The 25363-nt window shown below is 54.6% G+C and overlaps 1 protein-coding gene across 1 annotated transcript in view; it reads right to left on the reverse strand.

Annotated features, from left to right (window-relative positions):
* Positions 1 to 441: 441 nt before the first annotated feature.
* Positions 442 to 25363, reverse strand: part of LOC137457663 (phosphatidate cytidylyltransferase 1-like) — a 49876-nt gene continuing 24954 nt past the window's right edge. The window contains exons 5-14 of the mRNA XM_068169488.1: positions 22963 to 23060; positions 17016 to 17155; positions 15516 to 15574; positions 12819 to 12901; positions 10338 to 10425; positions 9138 to 9206; positions 7821 to 7973; positions 4050 to 4169; positions 2720 to 2823; positions 442 to 895 (exon numbers count right to left, since the gene is read on the reverse strand). Of these exons, the coding sequence (XP_068025589.1) occupies positions 766 to 895; positions 2720 to 2823; positions 4050 to 4169; positions 7821 to 7973; positions 9138 to 9206; positions 10338 to 10425; positions 12819 to 12901; positions 15516 to 15574; positions 17016 to 17155; positions 22963 to 23060 (1044 nt within the window). The 3' untranslated portion in view covers positions 442 to 765. The remainder of the gene's footprint in view (positions 896 to 2719; positions 2824 to 4049; positions 4170 to 7820; positions 7974 to 9137; positions 9207 to 10337; positions 10426 to 12818; positions 12902 to 15515; positions 15575 to 17015; positions 17156 to 22962; positions 23061 to 25363) is intronic.

Below are 25363 nucleotides of genomic sequence, written 5' to 3' on the forward strand. Positions count from 1 at the left end.
CATGGAAACCAAGGGCTTCCACTCCAGATTCACCCCAGGCTAATTCCTGGGTGGGAGGATCCCATCTCCTCAGCTCAACCCTGCTCTTGGAGCCAGACACATGTTTAGAATCCCTAAGACTAACCCCATCAGCCCAAACAGCCCAGCTACCCTGCAGCAAAGGACTCTTCTCTTGAAAGCATGCAACAGTTTCCTGAGAAAGCTGTATGGCTCTAAAGAGAGCTGAATTAAACCTTCCTGGCCACTCAGCAAATGCAGCCAGTCTGAGACAGCAGGCTCCAAGCACCTCTCTGACCAGGCTAATAAAGACTTCTGGTCAGCTGCAGTTTCAACACTGGGCTAGATAAAAATGCTTCATCGGTTCGTGCCTCAGTAACCACTGGGACCCAACCCCCAGCCGAGCCAAACCTATTGCTAAGATAGAGCATTTTAAATAACTCATTAAAAACTAAGAGTGAATTTTATTTCATTTCCCAATCCAAAGCCTGCCAGGCTGGGTGCTGCAGGCAGGCTGCAGCCATCCACTCCAGGAGCTAAAACACTCAGCAGGAGTTCTCTTGCTTTGCAAGCTTCTGCCTTGCTGAGAGGAGCCAGAGATCTGCTCTGTGCCCGCAGGAAGCCACAGCACGCAAGCTCACCTCATTCCCCGCCCCCAGCCCACAGACCCCTCTCGACCTTGAGCCACTGCCTAGCTGCACCCTTGCAATGCTTTTCCCACAGGCTTCTTGCAGATGGAGGCTTCTTCCCGTGCTCTGTTTTGACAAACTACCCCCTCAGAGACGGCTGCAGGATGCCTTTTTCAACAAGGTGAGACCTCAGGGTTCTGTAGACGCTGAGCTGCTGCTCAGGCTGGAGGATCAGCAGCTGCTTCAGTAATTTGCTGGGGTTTGGGCCTCTGTCAATGAGAAAAAAAAATAATAAATTGTTTTGGTGAGCAGCAGCTCCCAAGAAACTTTTCAACAGGTTTCCAATGTCCTCTTGCTGCACAAACAATGCAGCACCAAGCTAAGGATTTCCCCCAGTTTCCCTCCTCAGCAGTGCTGGCACAGCAGACTCCTCAGCTGAACCTGAGCAGAAGCTACAAAGCATTTCTTGTATTTGCTGTCAGATCACAGAATCACCAAGGTTGGAAGAGACCTCAAAGATCATCAAGTCCAAGCTGTCACCACAGACCTCATGACTAGACCATGGCACCAAGTGCCACATCCAATCCCCTCTTGAACACCTCCAGGGATGGGGACTCCACCACCTCCCTGGGCAGCTCATCCCAATGACGAATGACTCTCATAGTGGAGAACTTTCTCCTCACCTCCAGCCTAAACTTCCCCTGGCACAACTTAAGACTGTGTCCTCTTGTTCTGGTGCTGGGTGCCTGGGAGAAGAGACCAACTCCCTCCTGGCTACAACCTCCCTTCAGGTAGTTGTAGACAGCAATGAGGTCTCCCCTGAGCCTCCTCTTCTGCAGGCTAAGCAACCCCAGCTCCCTCAGCCTCTCCTCACAGGGCTGTGCTCAAGACCCCTCCCCAGCCTCATTGCCCTTCTCTGGACACCTTCAAGTGTCTCAATGTCCTTCTTAAACTGAGGGCCCAGAACTGGACACAGGACTCAAGGTGTGGCCTAACCAATGCAGAGTACAGGGGCACAATGACTTCCCTGCTCCTGCTGGCCACACCTTTCCTAATGCAGGCCAGGATGCTCTTGGCCACCTGGGCAAGATGGAGATAGGAAGGAGGCTTCTGGCAAATAACCTGCACTGATCCATCAGTGGTCACTGTACTCTACAAGTTCCATCAACAGCCTGGTGTCTGTTGCCAGCTGAGCTGTGTCATAGTGCAGTAAGTGGCAAGCTGGCCAAGTCAGTAAAGAAAGTCTGAAGTTAGTCCAAATTTTCCTAACTAACAGCCTCATTTTTAGCTACTCACTGATTTCAGTCTGCTTCTAAGCTGGACTAAACATGAGGCAGAAAATCTGTTGCTGATCAGGTATCTACTTGCAGTCACAGAACTAAGGGCTGTGTCAGTTTGGACACCACAGCCCCCAGCTCAGGAACTAGAGAGACTGACTGCAAGAGAACTGTCAGCACTGTGGTTTCTTCTTGAAAGCTGCTGTGGTTCAGAGATGATGAGCAGGACTTGGAAGTTCTCTCTCTGACCATAGCTGATGTTGGGAAAAAGCTGAAATTGCCAAACTCAGGTAACAGAATTAAAAGTCAGACAAGCAGAAAGAATATGTTTTGAACCAAGTCACCCAGCACATAAGGTCCTTGAGCTTTCATCTTGAACAGAAAATACCAAGGCAAGTGACTAACAGCTACTGAAACTGCCAGGAGGAGCTTCAGGCTCACAACCTCTGGATTCTTCAGCAACCAGAGAGGGGAAGCAGCAACCCTCCTACCCCAAGCCCCATCCTCACACCTCCCTGTAGTCAGTAAATTTGAGTAAAACCTTTAAGATGCTGGTATGCAAAACCTCGTGGTTATTTAGGGCACAGAGGTTACCTTTAGCAGCAGCCACAAACTCCTGGAGGCACAGGTTTAACCTGACACAAACCTTGGGCAGTAACAGCTTAAGAGTCCTCTGTCTTCTGTCATCGCACGGATCAGGCTGAGGAACGCAGGCCCAGCTACACCAGCAGCACAGGGCACAGCTCATGTGAAGCCACTGCTGCAGCTGAGCTGCAACATGAAGGAGTTAGCAAGCACTGAGCACACAGCTCCTACCTTATGAAGCTGGTGATGTAGACATGAACAAATGTGGCCATCAGGTACTGGCAATCGAAGCGATCCATGATGCCTCCGTGCCCAGGGATCGTGTCAGCAAAATCCTTCCGGGTGCGCAGAACCAGGATGGCAGCAGACCCCAACAACGACAAAGCCCAGGGTGAGTGGCTGCAGTGAAGCACTCCAGCAGGCCAGCAGCACCTGGCAGCAGCCTGCTGAGCCTGCAGGCACACTGTTTGCACTGCAGGAGCCAGAAGTCAGCACAAGAAAGGCGACCAAGCTGGTGTAGGGTGTGGAGAAGAGGGCTGGGGAGGAGCAGCTGAGGGAGCTGGGGGTGGGGAGTGTGGAGCAGAGGAGGCTGAGGGAGACCTCCTTGCTCTCTGCAGCTCCCTGAGAGGAGGCTGCAATGAAGTGGAGGTTGGGCTCTGCTCCAAAGTGACAGAACAAGAGGAAAGGGCCTCAGGCTGCACTGGGGAGGCTCAGGTTAAACATTAGGAGAAAATTCTTCCCTGAAAGGGTCATCAGGCACTGGAACAGGCTGCCCAGGGAGGTAGTGGAGCCACCAACCCTGGAGATGTTTAAAAGCAGCGTGGATGTGGGGCGTGGGGATTTAGTGGAGCATGGTTAATGGTTGAACTCAATGATCCAAGTCTTTCCCCACCTAAATGACTCTGCAAGAGCCACCTTTGCTAAAGGAGTTTTAACTGCAGAGGTTGAGTCAGGGGTCGAGGGGAAACAGAAGAGATGAAGTGACTTGTTCAGTCTCACACAGACAAGAGGACAGTGGAAGGTGCAGGTTTGCAGTGCTGAGCACATCTGTGTGCCTGGGCATCAGGGTATAGCACAGCTCTGAAGCCAACGGCTGCCAGAGAACCAGAGAAATGTTTTGGTTGGAGAAGACCTCTGAGATCACCCAGTCCAACCATCAGGTAACTCTGCCAAGGCTGGGGCTGAGCCATGCCCCTCAGCACCACACCTGCCCTGCAGAATCTAATTCTACTTATTGCTTTATCTTCTCCTGTTAGCTGCTGCTGAAGCACTTGCAACCAGGTGCTTCCAAGAGGCCCAGATGTGGTGCTGAGGGCCGTGGTTTAGCACCAGGCTTCTACACTTAGAGAATGGCTGGACTGGATGAGCTTAGAGGCATTTTCCAACCCAAACCATCCCATGACTCTCTGATGACAAGCTGCTGATGCTAAAACCCATCTGGAACATCATCACCCTTCTGTGTGCTACAGTGAATGAACCCAAACCCCAGCCCCAGCCCATGAATTTATCCAACCCAAAGAGAAAACCAACCCAAGAGCAGCTCCCAGGGATCACTACACACCTTGATTTTGAAAGCTCTTTTAAAGCCACTGGCAAAGAAGCCTCCAAAGGGACCAATCAAGGAGGCAAAGGTCGAGAGGGCGACGCTGTGCAGCTGGAACGGGTACAGGGTCACCGCTTCCTGCAAGAGAAACAACCAGCACTGAGCTGCTGTGTGCTGGGCCTGGGCAGCTCCCCGCAGACTGCATTCACACAGGGCTGCTGCAGAGCACATTCCCCCAAAGCTGCAGTTTTCCTGGCATAAAGTGATGCTGGAAGGAAAGGAAAACTGCAGGAAGCTGCTGGGAGGCCTGGCCAAAAGGAGAGGAGGAAATGTTTAGTGGCGCTGGAGCAGTTCACCTCCACCAGTGGGGTGGTTTACAGCCAGGCCTGAGCTGACTCCAGCACAGCTGCTGACCCCACCGTGTATGCAGGGGCTCTCTGCTCCTCCCTGGCTCTCTGTAGATGAGCAGCTTGCCAGAACTTCACAGAGTGCCAAGCATTGGAAGGGACTTCTGCAGATCATCCTGTCCCATCCCTTGGCCAGGGTAGGGCACACAGAGCACATCCAGGTTGGTTTTGAGCATCTCCAGAGCAGGATACTCCACAGCCTCTCTGGGCAGCCTGCTCCAGGCTCCAGCACCCTCACAGTGACAAAGTTTTTCCTTCTGTTCCTGTGGCTCCTCCTCTGCTCCAGCTTGCCCCCAGTGCCCTTTGTGCTGTCCTTGGACATCCCTGGCTCCAGCCCTGCACATCTTTATCCCCAGCAATGGGGTCACCCTCAGGCTGCTCTGCTTCAAGCCCCATCTCCCTCAGCCTGTGCTCACAGGCAGATGTTCCACTGCCTGCAGCAGCTCTGTGGCTCTGGGCTGGATGCTGTCCTAGTATTGCTCTAACAGCTGCTCCAGTGCCCTCCAAAACAAACCTGTCACCTTCATGGCACTCCTGATGCTCCTTTCAAGTGCTCTCAAGTGTGAGTTTGGCACTAGCCCACCACACTGTCACCTCGGTGTACACATGGCAGTGACAGGGGATAGACAATCTGCCCCCAGGGATACTCTTTGGGATGCATTTGAATTGATCTTTTTTGCCCTAAGGCTGTTCACAATCATGAAGAAAGGGTTCTGCAAGCCTGGCCCAGGCTGCCCAGGGAGGGGGTTGAATGCCCATCCCTGGAGGGGTTTCAGAGAGGCAGAGCTGTGGTGCCAAGGCCCAGTCTTGGTAGAGTTAGAGAATGGTTGGACTGGATGAGCTCAAAGAACTTTTCCAACCAAAACCATTCCATGATTTTAGACTAGACTAGACTAGACTAGATAGACCAGGTTGGAAGAGACCTTCAAGATCATCGTGTCCAACCCATCAACCAATCCAACCCACCCAAACAGCTAACCCATGGCACCAAGCACCCCAACAAGTCTCCTCCTGAACACCTCCAGTGATGGTGACTCCATGGGATTTGTTTGGATCCATTCTGGCTCCTCCTAAAGAGCTCACTGGCAATAAGGAGCTGTGCTCTCCTTTCTGACAGACCAGACCAACAGTGTCTTCTGGTTGGTTAAGGCATTTTGGGTTGGTTAGGGGGCTTGGATCAGAGATTGGTTTTGGCTTTCTGGTTTCTAGGGTTGGGGTTTGGGCAGATTTCTTCATAGCTTAGCTTTGATTCCTTCCAAGTCAATGGTACAAGCTCCAGCCTCAGAGGAAACACCCTGCTGGCCTCACCCCTGCAAGCAGAGCACGTCTCACCTGGCAAGTCTTGACCACCACCTGTAGCTGAAAAATCCTCTACCTTGTGTCCCTGACTTGTACCATGGCTGACCAACACCAGAGCTTGACCACCCTGAGCACTTATCTGAACACACTTTTAGGCTAAACCATACAGTTGACCAAACAGAAGAGTTGGATTTATTGTCAGATCTGTGGGGAGAAGACAAAGCCAAACATCTTTAGGCACCGAGCAAAGTGTCCTCTGAACATAACATCACACCTCCAGGAGATCAGGAACTGAGGCTCGGCAGAGAATGGGCAGAGAGCAGTGCTGAGAAGGCCCTGGGGGTGCTGGGGGAGGAAGCAGCTTCCCAGGAGGCAGCAAGGGGAGCTGGCAGCCCAGAAAGCAAGGCTGTGCTGGGCTGAGCCCCAGCAGTGTGGGCAGCAGGGGCAGGGAGGGGATTCTGCCCCTCTGCTCTGCTCAGCCCTCCCCGGCAGGGCTGGGGCAGCTCTGGAGCCCCCAGCACAAGGACCTCGAGCTGCTGGAAAGGCTCCAGAGGAGGCCACAGAGATGTTCAGGGGTTGGAGCAGCTCTGCTGTGGGGCCAGGCTGAGGGAGCTGGGGGTGTTGAGCCTGCAGAAGAGAAGGCTGCAGGCAGACCCCAGAGCAGCTCCCAGTCCCTGCAGGGGCTGCAAGCAGGCTGCAGAGGGACTGCTGCCAAAGGGCTGCAGGGACAGCCCCAGGGGCAATGGTTGGAGATGAGAGCAGAGCAGATGGAGATTGGAGGTGAGGAACAAGTTCTGCCCCAGGAGGCTGCTGGAAGCCTGCAAGAGGTTGCCCAGGGAGGTGGTTGTGGCCCCCTGGCTGGAGAGCTTGCAGGGGAGGCTGGAGAGGGCTGTGGGCAAGCTGCTGCAGTGGAGGATGTCCCTGCTGAGGGCAGGGGCTTGGCCTGGAGGAGCCTTGGAGCTCCCTTCCAGCCCAGAGCATTCTGTGACATCCTTTATCCTGACACAGGTGCTCACAGGCTGGGTGTGAGGAAGAAGGTTCTGCTGACATCATCTCATGGAACAGCACACTAGTAAAGACACCAAGGCACCAGGCTGTTCCGTGGTGTGGCAGCTCAGGCTGGGTGCCTCCTGCTCCTGCCACATACACCTTTGGTGCCCTGAGGGTGCAGTCCAGCATCTGGACACAGGAAGCTGTGTGCTTCATACCCATAATATCCTGCTCCCTATAAATCCATCTGCAAAGTCCTTCTCTTCCTCTTCCTCCCCTCTCTGCTCCCGTGGGAGATGCTCCCTATCAGGTAACACTGGGGGAGTATCTCAAGGCCTCTTGGGCTTGGCTGGGCCTAATGCCATGGGGAGAAGGGGTTGGGACAGTCTCAGACCTGGCCAGCCTGAGACCAGCCTAGCAGTGGGGGGGGGGGGAAGAAAAGAGTCCTGGGGGTTTGGGTAGACCCTCAGGTGGGGAGAAGGGGAAGTGTTGGGAGGCTTAGGATGTGTTGGAAGGGACTCTGTGTGCTTTGGGATTCTTTCGTCACTGTGCTTGCAGCTTCTGTAAGAGACTTCCTGCTTTCCATTTACACTTTCCATCACTTCTGCAATCCATTGGTGTGAGGAGTGGCATTCTCTTGCCCCTCTCAGGGGCAAGAGAGGATCTGCCTGGCCTCAAACCAGGACACATGGTGAAGCACAGTCCCAACAGCAGCTGCCTACTAGCTGAAAACTGAATGAGGTTCTATCAGATTAGTTAAGCTTGCTGCTAATTTGGGCCCTAAGAAGCCTCTGGCCCTTTTCCACAGAAACCTAAAGGTGCTTTTTGTCTACATATTGGTTAAGTGCCATCCATGTCCAGCAGCCAGAGGGTTCAGGCCACAGCAAGAGGCAGGCTCCATGGGTGACTCCAGCAATGCATTTGAATTCTTCTTGGGTGGCCTCCATCCCCAGCTCAGCAGCAGAGAGGCCCATGGTACCCACCCAGTTCTCACCCTCCAAGCCTCACCAGTGTTCATCACCATCTTACAAAGGTTCAGAAACCCAGGAAGGAGGATTTCCATTTTAACCAAAGCTTTGGATTTCTTCCTTACCCATCCCAGCACAGCCTGAAGCACTGGTGGCACGGAGTACTTCGTCATCTGGAAGAGCTCTGAAGCTTCACACTCTGTGACAAACCTGTTGGATTCACTGTTATATTCCACAGGGCAGACAAAGTACTGATGCTGAGCCAAGAAATAGGCAAACTGAAAGAGAAAAGGACTCCTGAGAAGGGCTTCTGCTGTTAGAGTTAACAGTCACCCTGCACTGCATGGCCCTGTGGACAGGGACCCAGCATGGAGTGCAACCAGCCTGAGCAAGCTGCAGAATGCCCCCACAGGGCAGGCAGAGGTGGACATCCACTGTGCTTGGTGAGGACTTCCCAAGGTGGTTTCCTGTCCATGTCTCTCAGAGATGCTTTTGCATTTTCAACCACTCCCTGCTCTGCAGCTCACCTCACTAAAATCTGAGCCCTCACCTCTGCCCACTTGGACAGGTACAAGTGGTGCAGGCCCTGCTGATAATCTCCTTATCAGAAAGTAGATGCTGTGGTTATCTCCTCTGCAAACCATTAGTGCAAGCTGCATCTCCAGGTGTGCAAAGCAGAGCCCTGCTGGGCAAAGCAGAAACAATGCTTGCAGGAACTCTAAGATCCAAACAGGGATGCAACTAATAAATAGAATCACAGAACAACAGAGGTTGGAAGGGACCTCCAAAGATCATAGAGTCCAACCCCCCTGCCAGAGGAGGGTCACCCAGGGCAGGGCACACAGAACATATCCAGACCCAGGTGGGTCTGCAAAGTCTCCAGCTCAGGAGACTCCACAACCTCTCTGGCAGCCTGCTCCAGCCTTCTGGCACCCCCACACCAAAGAAGTTTCTCCTCCTGCTGAGGTGGAACCCCCTGGCTTCCAGTCTGTGTCCCCTGCCCCTTGGCCTGTCCCAGGGCACCACTGAGCAGAGTCTGACCCCTGCTGCTTGGCCCCCAGCCCCCAGCTATTGATAGGCATTGATCAGATCCCTCTCAGCCTTCTCCTCTCCAGGCTAACCACCCCCAGGGCTCTCAGCTTTTCCTCCTCACACAGGAGGCCCTTCATCATCCTCATAGCCCCCCTTGGCCTCTCCCCAGTGTTTGTCCCTGTCCCTCTTCCAGACACAGTAGCAGTAATAGCAACAATGACCAATGCAGCCTGTTCAGGAGACGTGCAAGCCTTGCCTGACCTCTCCAGCTAGTTGTGAGTGAGCAGAATTCTCCTCACCCCTACACTTTCAGCAGTGTGAGGTGAGCCAGGCTGTCAGGAATTGTACTTCAGGGAAAATCAGGAAGCTGAAGGCTGAAGCTACACAAAGAAAGTCTTGTGATTACTTACAACAAATCCAAAGATGACTGTGGAAAAGAAGCCTCCAATGAATCCTTCCCAGGTCTTCTTGGGAGACAGCTAGGCACAGAAGACATGGGGTCAGCCCCTCCTGCTGCATCACTGAGCCTTTTTTAACTCCATTTCTGGGGTTTATTTGTGCAAATAATTTGCTCCTTCTTGGTTTTCCAAAGGTGTATGTGGAATACTGAATGCCAGCAGCCATTGACATGATAAATACAGGAGTGTGGCTAGGACCTGTCCCTGGCAAGAGCCCCAGTTTGGTTGGTGCCACGGAGCGGCTTGGAGCACCAGAGACCTCCCTTCCCATCTGCTGCTGCCTGCCTCTAGCCAAAGCTGAATCTGGTTGAGCAGCTGAGCTCCCTCCGAGCAGAAGACTTGAAGGCCTGCAGGAGCTTGCTAGGGCTCTGCTGGAGACCTCTGCCAGCACTTGCAGGGTTAGATAGTGACAGAAGCCTGGGGGCTTGACAACCACTGTTGGGGACTCTCCTTGGCAGACACCAGCTTCCTACACACAGCCTGACAGACCAACCCAGAAGATAACCTCAGCTCTAGAGAGACCAAGGCAGCAAGAGATTTCATTCACCATCCTCATCACATTCTCACTTAGGAGCAGTTCAATATCAGAACCCACTGAATCCTCAGAGGTGAGTGTGGCATTAACAACTCATGGCTCACTGGGGGGCCTTGGATATTCCCCCAGACCACTGCCTGAGCTCTTACCAGTGCTGCCTGCCTGAGATCAAAGGGGTGTCTAGGATGCTAGATAGAATCTAGCAGCTTACTCCAAACTGCAGTTTCTGTGCAGCAAGCAGGCAGTTAAACCTGCATGAGCTCCAAAACTGGAGCTGTAAATGATGCAATAAGCTCAGGCTGTGTCACTGCATTAACCTCAGTTCCCACTTACAAACCCTCACAATCACAGAATGGGTTGGGTTGGAAGGGATCTCCAAAGCTCATCCAGTCCAACCCCCTGCAGTCAGCTGGGACATCCTCCACTAGAGCAGGCTGCCCAGAGCCCTGTCCAGCCTTCAGAAGCAGGATAGTCAATTGGCTTTTATTTAGCAGAGCAGAAAGGCATTTTTTTTCTGCAGGACAGCAGAAGGCCTTTCTTCCATCACCAGGTCTTGGAACAGATAGCAAAAATGCTCCCAACTGCAGCAGCTTGCAAGGAAGTGCCTAAGAACATACCTTAATCAATGGAGTTCTGCCAAAGAAGAACCCAAAGATGTAAGCAGCGATGTCATTGCAGATTACACTGGAGATTGGAACCAGAAACCTAGAGAAAGATATGAACAGGCTCTTGTAGAAATAAAAACCAAGAGGAAAGCTGCTGGAAGCTAAAGACAGTGCAGAACCTGCCACAGCAGCAGCTCCTTCCGGGAGGCTTTCCTGCAGTATTTAGAAGGAATTCTGTCTCCTAGCCTGCCCCTCTGGTGCCCCCCCCAAGCAGCACATTCAGCTGTGCTGGTTTTAGTCCTTGGCCAAACAAGACCATTCCAGACCCAGGCTACTCCCAGTTAAAACAGGATTTTGGTGCATGAGCATCCTCTCGACACCCACCCTTGAGAAGCATTGATGAGATCCCCCTCAGTCTTCTCTTCTCCAGGCTAAAACTCCCCAACCCCCTCTGCCTTTCTTCATAACAGAGATGTTTTGGTCCCCTAATCACCTTTGTAGCCCTTTGCTGTACCCTCTCAAGCAGCTCCCTATCCTTCTTGAACTGAGGAGCCCAGAACACCAGATGTGGGCTCACTAGGGCAGAGTAGAGGGGAAGGAGAACCTCTTTTGACATGCTGGCCACACTCTTCTTGGTACTCCCCAGAATGCCATTGGCCTTCTTGGCCATAAGGGCACATTGCTGGCTCGTGCCACTGGTTAATGCCACTGCTAACACCACAGCAAGCAAATCCCTCCTTCAATTTAATGGCAGCTGCATTTCAAGGTGACAAGGTGTGCATGGTTTCCCCCTCTTCAGTCTGGAGCAGTCTGTGTTTGCTCCCTTAGCGAAGCGGGAAGCGTCTGCTCAGATGAAGCCAGCAGCTGGATGTTACTCAGGCCTGCTAACCTCTGCCTCCCCTTTCCAAAGCAGCATTTGTGACCAGCTGCCAAACTGCCTAGCACCAGTGGGCACAAGAAATAGAAGGCTAAAGGCAACTGGGTTCGGGGTTTGGCACGTCATGGCTTGTTCCTACCCAAGGCTTTGGGGCTGCCCTCACTGGCCTCAGGGCTCTGCTGCAGTCAGCTCCCCAGCTGCACAGGCCCCAGGAGAAGGAGAATGCAGAGGGTTGTGTCCTTGGAAGAACACAAATCATCTTCCACTTACTTCTTCCTTCCCTCTCCACTTGTCATTCCCCCTGCCCCTGAAGAAGGCAGAGAAGGGAGGGGAGGGAGGGCTCCTCTGCTCTGAGGGCGTGCCAGTGGTCAGGCTGAACTGCAGGAGCAGAGCTCTACAGACAACATTAAGATGACTCAACAAGATCCAAGGTTTGACCTCTTCAAATATTTTAAGCAATGTGAGTTGCTTAATCTGAAGAGGAAGGTGGTCAGATTGAGGACTTCAAATCAAATGGTCCAACCTCAGTAGCTCTGAGCAAACTGAAGCCCCCAAGGCACTGGACCAGAGCTGCTGGATGTGCTTCCACCCCCAGCCTGCTCCTTGGGAGAGAATGAAGTGCTGTGCACAAGGATCCTGCTGGTGGCTGCCAATATAGTTAGAGAGTTCTGCTTCCTCTCCTGGACCCTTCACCCAAGGCCTCTGACTCCCCTTCTAAACACACACTGATGCTGTTTGAACTGCATAGACCAGAATGGGTTAGAGTGGAAGGCACCTTAAAGACCATCCAATTCCAACCCCCTGCCATGGGCAGGGACATAAAGCACAGAGAATGGTAGGGGCTGGAAGGGACCTCTGGAGATCATCAATTCCAGCCCCACTGCCAAGGCAGGGTCACCTAGAGAAGGTCACACAGGAACACATCCAGGTGGGTTTGGAATGTCTCCAGAGGAGCTGCTCTGCTCTGAGGACAGGCCAAGAGATTTGGAGTTGTTCAGTCTGGAGGGAAGGCTCCCAGGAGACCTTCTTGTGGCCTTCCAGGATCTGAAGGGGGCTGCAAGAAGGCTGGGGAGGGATTTTTTAAGGTGGCAGGGAGTGATAGGACTGAGGGGAATGGATCCAAGCTGGAGGAGGGGAGATTTAGATTAGACCCTAGGAAGAAGTTCTTTCCCATGAGGGTGGTGAGAGACAGGCACAGGTTGCCCAGGGAGGTGGTGGAAACCTCCTGCCTGGAGGTGTTGAAGGCTGTGAGCAACCTGCTGTAGTGTGAGGTGCCCATGGCAGGGGGGTTGGAATGGATGATCCTTGGGGTCCCTTCCAGCCCTGACAATTCTGTGACTCCAACAGCTCTCTGGGCAGCCTTCCAGGGCTCTGGCACCCTTAAACCAGCTCCTGCTTGTGCCTCCTCCCCCTTGTCCTGTCACTGGGCACCACTAGCCCAGCCTGCTCCAGATCCAGCCAGCCTTCAACACCTCTAGGCTTGGAACCTCCACAACTTGCCTGGGCAACCTGTGCTGCTTGAACTGCTCCCACAGTCACCTGCAAAGCAAAGCTGTGCAGGAAAGCCCCAGGCTCCCCAAGCAAGAGGCACAGAGCAGGCGCGGCTGTGCCCTTACCAGATCATGCCTTCAAAGAGATTTTGGATGACAAGATGAGACTGGGTGACAGTGATCAGCAAAGTGACGTGAGTCCATGCAAACTGTCAACAACAGGACGACAGTTAGTGACAGCAGCGCCCCCCGCAGGCCTGGCCTGGCCCCACAGCTCCCACACCTGCCAGGGGCCGGCCCTGCTGACAAGGCAGCAGCTGTGCCTGCACAGCCTGCACAGGGCAGCTCTCTGCAGCCTTCCCCAGCACCTACCTCCACCAGGACTGCATAGCCTGCAGTTTGCCACCCTCCAGAGGGGACAGGTGAGCACTGTGCCACTGCAGCTGCACCCCTGAGCCCCTCCAGAGGGGACAGGTGAGCACCGTGCCACTGCAGCTGCACCCCTGAGCCCCTCCAGAGGGGACAGGTGAGCACTGTGCCACTGCAGCTGCACCCCTGAGCCCCTCCAGAGGGGACAGGTGAGCACTGTGCCACTGCAGCTGCACCCCTGAGCCCCTCCAGAGGGGACAGGTGAGCACCGTGCCACTGCAGCTGCACCCCTGAGCCCCTCCAGAGGGGACAGGTGAGCACCGTGCCACTGCAGCTGCACCCCTGAGCCCCTCCAGAGGGGACAGGTGAGCACTGTGCCACTGCAGCTGCACCCCTGAGCCCCTCCAGAGGGGACAGGTGAGCACTGTGCCACTGCAGCTGCACAGCACTGGACCTGTCACAGCAGGATGGCCATGAGCTGCTCACCAGAGGCACAGCACACTCCTGGTGCTCTCAGCACTGCCCCAGGCCTCGGATGGAGCACAGCTACTCTCAGGGTCACCTCTGTGCACATGGGCACTGACAGGCAGTGTGCCTAGAGTCATCTTGAGTCCCCCCAGGTTGGTATTTACTCTGCACCACCTCCATGCAATCCAGTGCTTTCCAAACACTTTACCAGGAAAGCTTCTCCCACACCTTTTGGTTTTCCCCAAACCTTCCCCACCAAGCCCTGGTCAGTTTTGCCTGGAATCCCAAAGGTGAGCACTCTGCTGTCTGGGTGCTTGAATACTTGGACACCCTGCTTCTGGAATCCTCTTACCGCCTGTTCTGCTCTGGCAGCTCCCATCCACTTCTGGAACTCTCTGATCACACCAACTTAGAATCACAGAATGCACCTGGAAGGAACCCTCAAAGGTCACCTGCTCCAACCTAGCTGCAGTGAGCAGGGACATCTCCAACTAGCTCAGGCTGCTGAGGGCCACATCAAGTACTTCAGGGTTGAAAGGGTGGAGAGGTTGTGCAAGAACTGCCTAAGGCTCCCTGAAAATCTTCCCTGCTGGTCAGTGGAAGCACCCCTGCAGCAGAAGCTTGAGCAGATGGCTGCCATCCTGGCCTGTCCTGCACACAGAGCTTCCCTCTGCTTCACTGCACTCCTCAGGCTGCCACACCTGCAGACACCAAGCCCCATAACTGACCTGAATTTGCTTCTGCCTTCTTTTCAAAAGGGCAAAACATGCAAACAGAGAAAACTTCTGGGAATTGGTTCCATTTCCCTTGGGCCAGCCTCAAGATGAAGACTTGGCTTTGGCAGAGGAGAAGAGAAAAGACCAGTTCCAGAGAAGCTGCATCCCCCTGCCAGGCAACTTCTTCCATACACAGGGTGAAGGTTTTTGGAGCAGGTTTTTTACCTGCTCACTCAGGGCTCAGCTAAATCCCAGTCTGGAATTGGGGATCTTCAGCGGTAAAGTGCTGCCCAAAGCCCTGCAGGGGTGAACTGCACCATCCTCTGAGCTTTAGGAAGCCTGGCAGGTTGCACAAGGCCCTGATTGCTCAAGCTCTGACAGCCAAGAGCTGCACTGCATTGCTGCTTCACTGCATTGCTGCTTCACTGCATGGCTGCTTCTGATCCTTCAATCCTTCCTGCACTGGAGATGGGTGGGGAGGGGTCAGGGGGATCTGAGGGGGAGGTTGCCTTTGGTTGTCTTTTGTTCCGGGTTTGTTTGCTCGTTTGGTTGGGTTTGGCTGGGTCAGGGCTGCTTTCTTTGGCTGGGTTGGGTTTGGTGGGTTGGGTTTTGGCTTGTTTGCTGGGGTTTTCTGGTTGGTTGCTTGGTTTGTGGTGGTTTGGTTGGTTTGAGGGGGTTGGGGGTTTTTGGTTGTCTGGTTTGAGCTTTGGGGGTTTCTCACCTGTGATGGCCCAAAAGATAAATACTAGAAGGAGGCTTTTGCTCTTGCTTAGCTCCCATGCTGTCTCTTAGCTGGACAGACACAGGAGATCAGCACACAGGTCTCTTTGACCAGGTGAGTGGTCTGCAGTGCCCAGAAGTGCTGTTAAGTGTCACAGAATAAATCTCCTACACAGGGGTTAAAATCAAGCTCCCTTCATAGTACTTCAGTGAGGCCTCTACAAAGCAACTCTTGAGTCACAAGAACCACTTCCCACACTATGCTGAACTCTTTGGCTCCAGATCTGGAAGGGAGATGCACCCTTCCTCCAGGAATCTCCAGAGACACACATTCCTGGTATGTGGCACCCTGTATGCACTCCAAGGCTCATGGCATACCAGCCATAAGCTGCAAGGTGAACAGATACCAACAGCTCTATACCACTTGGTCTCACATTACTGTTGGTTTAAGCCCACTTTCCATACCCCTCTTCTAAGCTGTTTTCTGGAGAGGGCTGTTTGCAGTGCCCCTGAGCAGGTGAGTGAGCAGAGCAAGGAGGGTCATACACACCATGTAGAACTGCAGCCGGTAATGCCTCTTCACTAAACTCAAAACAAACATGCAGAAGCCTGTAAAACAAAGCAAGGGCAGTTGGTACCAGCTCCCATGTAATCACACCACACTGGGGCAGAGCTCTGACTTGCCTCCCTTGAAGCAGCTTTGCACCTCCTTGCACCTACCGAGTGTCCCTAGGGAACTACCAGAGCACAAGGCTTAGGTCAGGTCAGCGCAGAGCAGCCCTGTCATTACTTTCAAGCTCTCATCCTAGACATCCATTTTCAGGGGAGGAGCCCACCCCCTTCACAAACCACTCAGAAAACCAAGCTGAGAAGCTGGCTTTGAATAATGAACAGAAATCTCTGAAAGGCAAAGACCAGCTTGCCCCTGTCCCCCAGACAGGCACACAGCTGCATGCAGTGCAAGCATGAAGGGCAGGCTTTGGTGAATTCAGCTGCCTGAGAGGAATGCTCTGGGTGGCTAACAGAGCACCTCTCCTCCCAGCAAGGCAACTTCCTGCACTACCAGGGGTCAGAGCATTCAAAAGACCCTCAACCCTGGGGACATCCCCTTAGTCACCCCAGCAGCTCAATGCAATGGCCACCAAGAGGCTCAGCTATGCTCTACCTCCTGCTTTTGCTCTCTCCCTTCACCACCCTTCAGCAGTCAGGAGGTATTAGTTCAGTTTCCTCAAGCCAAAGCCAGCTGAAAAAGGTCAAGCCTTGCAAAGCTAGGTTCAAGTTTGCAGTCTCAGCAGTGAATAGAATTTGTACCTGGTTAAAAAGCCAGGGCAGCAGGGAAGGCCTGGCAGCTCACCTTGAGCACAGGGTTTCTTGTTTCCTGTAGCACAGCAGTGTCCTGGCCCTTCAGCCAACCTGGCTCTTCAGGTGATTGAATTTTAGGCTAAAATGATCTGACCTGCACTGCTGAAAACACTGTGCACTGCATTTGCATGTTCCCAAAGCAACACCCCACCAGACTGCCTGCTCAGATCTCTTCTTCCTAGAGAAGAGGCTTCCAAAGAGTCTCTCTCTGGACAGGGATGGAAATCTACCCAGGAGGCAAGCAGCTGAACATCTTGCAGGCAAAATAAAGCCTCAGGCATTCTGAGTTTAAAAGCATATTGGTAAATCTTATAGCTGTAGAGCTAGCAGGACATTTGCACAGTAAAGCAGCAGCCCAGCACAACAATCTGACACACAAATCACCTCCACAGCCTGCTAAAGGTCTCAGATGCTGAGCCCCAGTTCTGCAGCAACCAATATTGACCTCATGCCAGCTGCCCTGGAGCACTCTTAGCTCAGTGTTCCCAAGATCATCTATGTGTGGAGGCTGCACACAACACAGCTGCAAACACCTCAAGTCCCCAGGCTTCAAGAGCAAAACCAAACTGAGAGGCAGAAAGCTGGGGAGTGGTTTTCTCATTTGGTTTGGTTTTCTGTGGTTAAAAGAAGGAAGCAGAGACTCAAATGCAGCAGAAAGCTCTGGGGGCTGAGCAGCTCCCACACTTACCTGCTACATAGAGGGCAAAGGAGATAAACCTGTGGTAGCGGATGAGGAACTGGAGCTGTTCCCTTCTCTGGACAAAGGCAGCAAAGTAATCGGCCACAGTCTCTCCGTAAAAGAAGTAATTCACACACAGCAGAAAGTACCTGCAGCAGCCAGCAGTTATTGCACAGGGGAACGGAGAGGTCTCAGTCTTCAACACCAACAAAGATTAAGCAAAACCACAAAGTACCCCCCAAAAAAAACAACAAAACCCAACCAACCAGAAACCCCCAGCCCAGAAACCCCCAGCCCAGAAACCCCCAGTCCAGAAACCCCCCAGCCTCCAAACCCCCAGCCCAGAAACCCCCAGCCCAGAAACCCCCAGTCCAGAAACCCCCAGCCCCCAAACCCCCAGTCCAGAAACCCCCAGCCCCCAAACCCCCAGCCCCCAAACCCCCAGCCCAGAAACCCCCAGCCCAGAAACCCCCAGCCCCCAAACCCCCAGCCCAGAAACCCCCAGTCCAGAAATCCCCAGCCCCCAAACCCCCAGTCCAGAAACCCCCAGCCCCCAAACCCCCAGCCCCCAAACCCCCAGTCCCCAAACCCCCAGCCCCCAAACCCCCAGTCCAGAAACCCCCAGTCCAGAAACCCCCAGCCCCCAAACCCCCAGTCCAGAAACCCCCAGTCCAGAAACCCCCAGCCTCCAAACCCCCAGCCCAGAAACCCCCAGCCCAGAAACCCCCCAGCCTCCAAACCCCCAGCCCAGAAACCCCCAGCCCCCAAACCCCCAGCCCCCAAACCCCCAGCCCAGAAACCCCCAGCCCCCAAACCCCCAGCCCAGAAACCCCCAGCCCCCAAACCCCCAGCCCAGAAACCCCCAGCCCAGAAACCCCCAGTCCAGAAATCCCCAGCCCCCAAACCCCCAGTCCAGAAACCCCCAGCCCCCAAACCCCCAGCCCCCAAACCCCCAGTCCAGAAACCCCCAGCCCCCAAACCCCCAGTCCAGAAACCCCCAGTCCAGAAACCCCCAGCCCCCAAACCCCCAGTCCAGAAACCCCCAGTCCAGAAACCCCCAGTCCAGAAACCCCCAGCCTCCAAACCCCCAGCCCAGAAACCCCCAGCCCAGAAACCCCCCAGCCTCCAAACCCCCAGCCCAGAAACCCCCAGCCCCCAAACCCCCAGCCCCCAAACCCCCAGCCCAGAAACCCCCAGCCCCCAAACCCCCAGCCCCGAAACCCCCAGCCGCCAATCCCCCAGTCCCCAAACCCCCAGCCCCAAAACCCCCAGCCCAGAAACCCCTAGCCCCCAAACCCCCAGCCCCCAAACCCCCAGCCCAGAAACCCCCAGCCCCAAACCCCCAGCCCCCAAACCCCCAGCCCCAAACCCCCAGCCCTGAAACCCCCAGCCACCAATCCCCCAGTCCCCAAACCCCCAGCCCAGAAACCCCCAGCCCCCAAACCCCCAGCCCAGAAACCCCCAGCCCCAAACCCCCAGCCCCGAAACCCCCAGCCCCGAAACCCCTAGCCCCGAAACCCCCAGCCCCCAAACCCCCAAACCACCAAGCCCAAACCAAAAAACCCCAAACCAACCAAAAAACCCCAAAACCAAAGAAAAAAAACCCCAAACCAACCAAAAAAAACCAAAACCAAACCAAAGGAAACCCCAAACCAAAGGCATCCCCAGGAGAAAGCCACCACACCAAAGGGAAAAGCAGAACAAGATGAAGACACAACTGAAGCAGGAATCCCAGGTGAGGCTCCTGGGGCAGTGCCTGCCTCTGCCCAGCCACATCTCTGCCTTTTTCTAAAGCAATTGCAGAAGCAAACAGACCTTGCAGGATGCAGCTGGGAAGTTCATTTCACCCTTACTGACACATCTAAGTCAGCTCAGAGTCCCAGAGTGCTCTGGGCTGGAAGGGAGCTGCAGAGCCCCTCCAGGCCAACCCCCTGCCCTCAGCAGGGACATCCTCCACTGCAGCAGTTGCCCACAGCCCTCTCCAGCCTCCCCTCCAAGCTCTCCAGCCATGGAGCCACAACCACCTCCCTGGGCAACCTCTTGCAGGCTTCCAGCAGCCTCCTGGGGCAGAACTTGTTCCTCACATCCAATCTCCATCTGCTCTGCTCTCATCTCCAACCATTGCCCCTGGGGCTGTCCCTGCAGCCCTTTGGCAGCAGTCCCTCTGCAGCCTGCTTGCAGCCCCTGCAGGGACTGGGAGCCCCTTTCAGTCACTCTAAAGCACAGACTCTGATCCCAACACATCTCTTGGGACACAAGCAATTCTGCTTCTTCTCTCCCTGCATCCCAGTGAGGGTAATTTGTGATTTCTGCCTTACAAACAGGACAAAGGCACTGCCCCAGCAGTCCCTGTGAGGTTACAGAGCAGTGAATCTAGCATGGGGCTTGGGAATATGAATCAGAGAATCATGAAGTGGTTTGGGTTGGAAGGAACCTTAACCATCACTTCTTTCTGTAACTACACTTTTGTCATCTGTCCTGAAGGTTCTACACATTGGCCACAGCAACCCCAGGCAGTGCCACAGGCTGGGGACAGAGGGGCTGAGAGCAGCCAGGCAGAGAGGGAGCTGGGGGTGCTGGGGGAGAGGAGCTGAAGAGGAGCCAGCAGTGTGCCCAGGGGGCCAAGAGCATCCTGGCCTGGGTCAGGCAGAGTGTGGCCAGCAGGAGCAGGGAAGTCCTTGTGCCCTGTGCTCAGCACTGCTGAGGCCACAGCTTGAGTCCTGTGTCCAGCTCTGGGCTCCTGAGGGTAGGAAAGAGGTTGAGCTGCTGGAAGGTGTCCAGAGAAGGGCAACAAAGCTGGGGAGGGGTCTGGGGCACAGCCCTGTGAGGAGAGGCTGAGGGAGCTGGGGTTGCTTAGCCTGCAGAAGAGGAGGCTCAGGGGAGACCTTCTTGCTCTCTCCAACTCCCTGCAGGGAGGTTGGAGCCAGGGGGGGGTTGGTCTCTTCTGCCAGGCCCCCAGCACCAGAACAAGAGGACACAGTCTCAAGCTGTGCCAGGGGAGGCTGAGACTGGAGGGGAGGAGAAAGATCTTCATAGAAAGAGAGATTGGCCACTGGGCTGAGCTGCCCAGGGAGGTGGTGGAGTCCCCAGCCCTGGAGGTGTTTAGGAAGAGCCTGGATGAGGCCCTTGGAGCCATGGCAGAGTTGCTCAGATGGTGCTGGGGGAGAGGTTGTCCTGGATGAGCTCTGAGGCCTTTTCCAGCCTGGTTTATTCTATTCTGTTCATCTGGAAGAGCTACTGCTGCACCCCCTGCTCCACTCCACCTTGCCCTTTGCCCTTACCTTCCTTGACCAAACAATAACCTTACAGGGTTAAATCCAGCAGCTGGTTACTAAGCACAGCTATTGCTGCAACTACTTCCAACCAGTTTTGCAGGAACATGTCCACACCCTAGGTTCAGCTGAGGTGAAATGTCACCTTCAGCTCTCCCTTCCTGAAGGATCTTCAAAGAGACTCCTCTCAGTCCCAAGGATCAGCAGAAGCTCACTCCCTGTGCCTTCCAGAGCTCAGTCATGCTGGGACCCTCAAACACCAAGGCAGCACTCAGTAAAAACCAAAGAACAGCAACCTCCAAACCCCTCAGGGCTGCACCTCTCCAGGCAACACATCAAAGGAAGCCACAGAAGACTAAAACTTGTGATTCAGGACTGGATCCCCAGATAGTCTCAGAGCAATTAGTACCAATTCCCTCTCCCTCAGCAGATGTTAACATTCCCTTCCCAAGGCTTCCCATCTCTAAACCAGCCAAAGAGCCTCTGTGCCAGGAAGGCTCTGGAGGGGCTGGAAGGTGTCCAGAGCAGGGCCAGGAGGAGGAGCAGAGGGCTGGAGCTGCTCTGCTCTGAGCACAGCCTGAGAGAGTTGGGCTTGTGCAGGCTGGAGAGGAGAAGGCTCCCAGGAGACCTTCTGGTGGCCTCCCAGGAGCTGCAGGGGGCTGCAAGCAAGCTGGGGAGGGACTTTGGAGGGGGTGAGGGAGGGATAGGAGTGGGGGGTATGGATCCAAGCTGGAAGAAGGGAGATTTAGATCAGAGCTTAGGAAGAAGTTGTTGGCCAGGAGGGTGGTGAGAGCCTGGCCCAGGCTGCCCAGGGAGGTGGTGGAAGCCTCCTGGCTGGAGGTGTTTGCAGCCAGGCTGGAGGTGGCTGTGAGCAAGCTGCTGTGGTGTGAGGTGTCCCTGCCCATGGCAGGGGGTTGGGGCTGGTTGAGCCTTGAGCTCCCTTCCAGCCCTGGCAGCTCTGTGATTGTGTGAGTTGATGCTCAGGTTACTGGCAGGATCCTCTCATCTGACTCTATGTTCAGTCTCAGTGGCAAGTTGCTGTACTGAAAGGAGCTCTGATGGTAACCTGAATGGCAATGCAGGAGTGGATTTTGAGTTCCACATCTGAAATTCAGTGCTGGTGGCCAGTTGCCAAAGCAGACTAAGTGGTAAGAAGGCACATCTCCTACTCCAGAAATGTTGGCAAGACTGCAGAATCAGTTCTGTCTGAGTCTGCTCTGGCTGTGGATCCAGAAGGCATGGAATGAAGCAGGTAACAGCTCAGTGCCCTGGGTAAGCCAGGAGTGAGCAGAGGATCTGCTCTCCCAGCAGAGCTGGCAGCAGCACTCACACAGACAGGTTGCTTCTAGAAAGGAAGAAGCAACATGAGAAGAGCCAAGGAGGAACTTGGGCATTTCAGTCACTTATAAACCCAACCCAGAATACCACCTCTGAAGGATTACCTCTGAAGCACCTCAGAGGCTTCACCTGCCCAGCACTTTCCCATCACACTGACGCTCTCCAAAAGCCTTTATTTTCTCTCCCAGCACTCAGAGTCGATTCCCCAGTTTCACCCAGACACTGCTGTAAGGATCCAGCATTTCCCAGACCAATTTGTCTTTCAGGAGATGCCTCAGCACTGGACTTGTGCAGCCCTGGAACCCAGTGCACAATCAGAAAGGATTTCAAACCTGCATGGAATGTGAATTCTCTGTGTATGGAGAGGAGCCCTTAAGGGTCCTGTTCCAGCTCCTGCTCAAGGTTAACAGACACAAAAATAATTAAAACCAATTAAAATTCCAGGTAGTTGAGGTAAGACTTCAGGTGATGATTTGGCTCTGCACCTCTTCAACTCTGACCTAAAGCATGTTTGTGCCTGAGACCAACCCTGTGCTGGGCTGAGCCCCAGCAGTGTGGGCAGCAGGGGCAGGGAGGGGATTCTGCCCCTCTGCTCTGCTCAGCCCTCCCCTGCAGGGCTGGGGCAGCTCTGCAGCCCCCAGCACAAGGACCTGGAGCTGCTGGAGAGCTTCCAGAAGAGGCCACAGAGATGAACAGCAGAGGGCTCAAGCACCTCTGCTATGGGGACAGGCTGAGAGAGTTAGGGCTGCTCAGCCTGGAGAAGATAAGACTGTGGAGAGACCTTAGGGCAGGATTTGAAGGAGGCTTCAGGAGAGCTGGAGAGGGATTTGTTACAAAGGCATTTGATACAGGATGTGGGATAATGCCTTCAAACTGGAAGAAGCTGAACTGAGATGAGACATGAGGAAGAAATTCCTGCCCATGAGGATGGTGAGGCACTGGCCCAGGCTGCCCAGAGAAGCAGTGGAGGCTCCAAGCGTGGAAGTGTTGAGAGCCAGGTTGGAGGGGACCTTGTGCAAGCTGGGTAGCAAGAGGTGCCCCTGCCCAGGTGTCCCCAGCAGGGGGTTGGAACCAGCTGATCTTTAGAGTCCCTTCCAACCCAAAGCATTCTGTGATGCCATGCATGCACACAAGTGAACACAGATCCACGTTTACAGCAAGGAACACCATGGGAGGAGTGAAGGCCAACTGGCCTGTCCCAGTTCCCAGGTGGCAGATACCTACAGATCCCTGGATTAGAGACAGATGGCAAATTCTGGGCCCACACATGGCCTCCAGAGGTATTCCACCATGAAAGAATGTGAAGAACACATCCCTACTCCCTGACACCCTTGCTTGCTACTCACCAGCTGAGGGATCTAAACCAGGGTAAGTCATAGGAGTGGTAGACTCTGTAACCTATAGTAATGATTTCATGGTAGCATTTCACTTGGATGCTCAGCACCTAAAATAAGAGAGGGAAACATCTGTCAGTGGCTTCTCAAAGGCACTGAGCAGCACTGCAACCTGCATTATTCTGAATCCCAATCCCACATAGGCAGCTTCAAAGCAAGGCCAAAATAATCTGAAGCTCCATTCTAAAACCCCCAAACACTCAAAATCCATTGGGCATGCTGAGAAAAACCCACACTGGGCTGCAAGAGCATGGTCCTGAAACAAGAGAAAGGCCTTGAGCAGCCTGGTCTGAGGGAAGGTGTCATGGCAGGGGGTAGGACCCTGGACAGGCTGGAGAAATGTGCCGGTGCCAGCTGCAGGAGGTTCAGCCAGCCACAGTGCCAGGTCCTGCACCTGGGTCAGGGCAATCCCAGGCACAAATATAAACTGGGTACAGAGTGGGCTGAGAGCAGCCCTGAAAAGAAGGCCTTGGGGGTGCTGGGTGCTGAGCAGCTCCCCAGGAGCCAGCAGTGCCTCCTGCAGCCCTCAGGCAGCTGAGTGCTGGGCTGCAGCCAGAGCAGGGTGGGCAGAGGGCAGGAGAGGGGATCCTGCCCCTGGGCTCTGCTCTGCTCTGCTCAGCTCCAATCCTGCCTCCAGCTCTTCTGTCCCCAGCAGGAAAAGGACACAGAGCTGCTGGAGACAGTCCAGAGGAGGCCACAAAGATGATCCAAGGGCTGGAGCAGCTCTGATGTGAGCACAGGCTGAGGGAGCTGGGGCTGTGCAGTCTGCAGAGGAGAAGGCTCCAGGGGGACCTCAGAGCTGCTGCCAGGACCTGAAGGGATCCTGCAGGAAGGCTGCAGAGAGACTTTTTCCAAGAGTGTCCAAGGATAGGACAAGGGAAATGGATTCAAACTGAAGGAGAATAGGTTTAGACTGGATCTGAGGAAGAACTTCTTCACTAGGAGGGTGCCAAGGCTCTGGAGTGGATTGTCCAGAGAGGTTGTGGCTGCCTCCTCCCTGGAGATGTTCCAGGCCAGGCTGGATGGGGCCTTGAGGAAGCTGAGCTAGCTGAGAGGTGTCCCTGCCCATGGCAGGGGTAGGAGCAGATGATCTCTGAGGCCTCTTCCAGCCTGAGCTGTGCTGGGAGTCTCTGATCTTTAAAGTCCCTTCCAACCCAAAGCATCCCAGGAGTCTCCTGGCTCTGACTGCCCAGCAGGCTGCCAGCAGCTGGGAGCAGCTCTCCTCTGGAGCACTCTTCCATTTCTTTGGCCTTGGCTTTGTCCTTCAGTTTAGTTGAAGGAATTTTCCAGGCCCGATGGAAACCCCAGGTGTGACACAGCTTTGGACAGCCAGGGCTTCCTCTTGCAAGCATCTCATTAGGGGCAATTAGCATTGATGATTAGCAGCAAAGCTCATCTAACCCAGGGCTTCAAGGCCTTAACTTAACTGAGTTGTGCCGACCTCGCCCCGCCGGGGCCTGCCTGCGCACGTCCACCCCTTCATCCCGCCGGCCTCCGGGCTGCCCAGAGGACTCTGTGCCAGCTCTGTGCCCAGGCAGGTGACCCTGCCCAGCAGCAGGCGTTGCCCAATGCCAGGCAGTAGCAACCCTGTGCAGGGGCAGCGGCGAGGAGCCGCCCACAGCGCTGCCTCCGGTGCACGCTGGGCACCGCAGCGTCGCCTCGCCCTGCATCCCCCGAGAGCCAATCTTGCTCCAGCTTTGCACACGCTTTGCACCAGGCCTACACCACCCCAGCAAGCTCATGTGGCAGCTCCCCCCTTCCTGCTGTCTGCTGCTTGGCCTTACAGTGCTCACAGTGAGGCACAGGGGCAGTGCTCAAGCTCCAAAAGCAAACACAAAGCAGTCTCCCAGCTCCTTAGAGCAGCCACAGGCCTCGACTCCCAGCCTTGCCCTTCCTACAGGTCTCTGGGCATCCTCAGTCTCAGTATTAAGGCTTGGGTTTAGCCAAAGCTCTGCTTTCAATGGGAACTCTTTGATTCCCATGGAATGAAATGATGAATCAAACTTTTTCCCTCCATTTTCCTTCTGCAACAGTCTCAAATGCTGAGCTCATGAACAGCTTAAAGAGAGCTTCTGCTTGATGGCAGAACACAGGAAGAACACAGAGTCACAGAGCTGCCAGGGCTGGAAGGGAGCTCCAGGCTCAGCCAGCCCCAAGCCCCTGCCATGGGCAGGGACACCTCACACCACAGCAGCTTGCTCACAGCCACCTCCAGCCTGGCTGCAAACACCTCCAGCCAGGAGGCTTCCACCACCTCCCTGGGCAGCCTGGGCCAGGCTCTCACCACTCTCCTGGCCAACAACTTCTTCCTCACAGCCAATCTCCAGCTCCCCACTTCTACTTCTGCTCCAGC

The sequence above is a fragment of the Melanerpes formicivorus genome, unplaced genomic scaffold (genome assembly GCF_026170545.1).
Source record: "Melanerpes formicivorus ecotype bairdi unplaced genomic scaffold, bMelFor1.0.p_v2 SCAF_186, whole genome shotgun sequence".
NCBI classification, from domain to species: domain Eukaryota; kingdom Metazoa; phylum Chordata; class Aves; order Piciformes; family Picidae; genus Melanerpes; species Melanerpes formicivorus.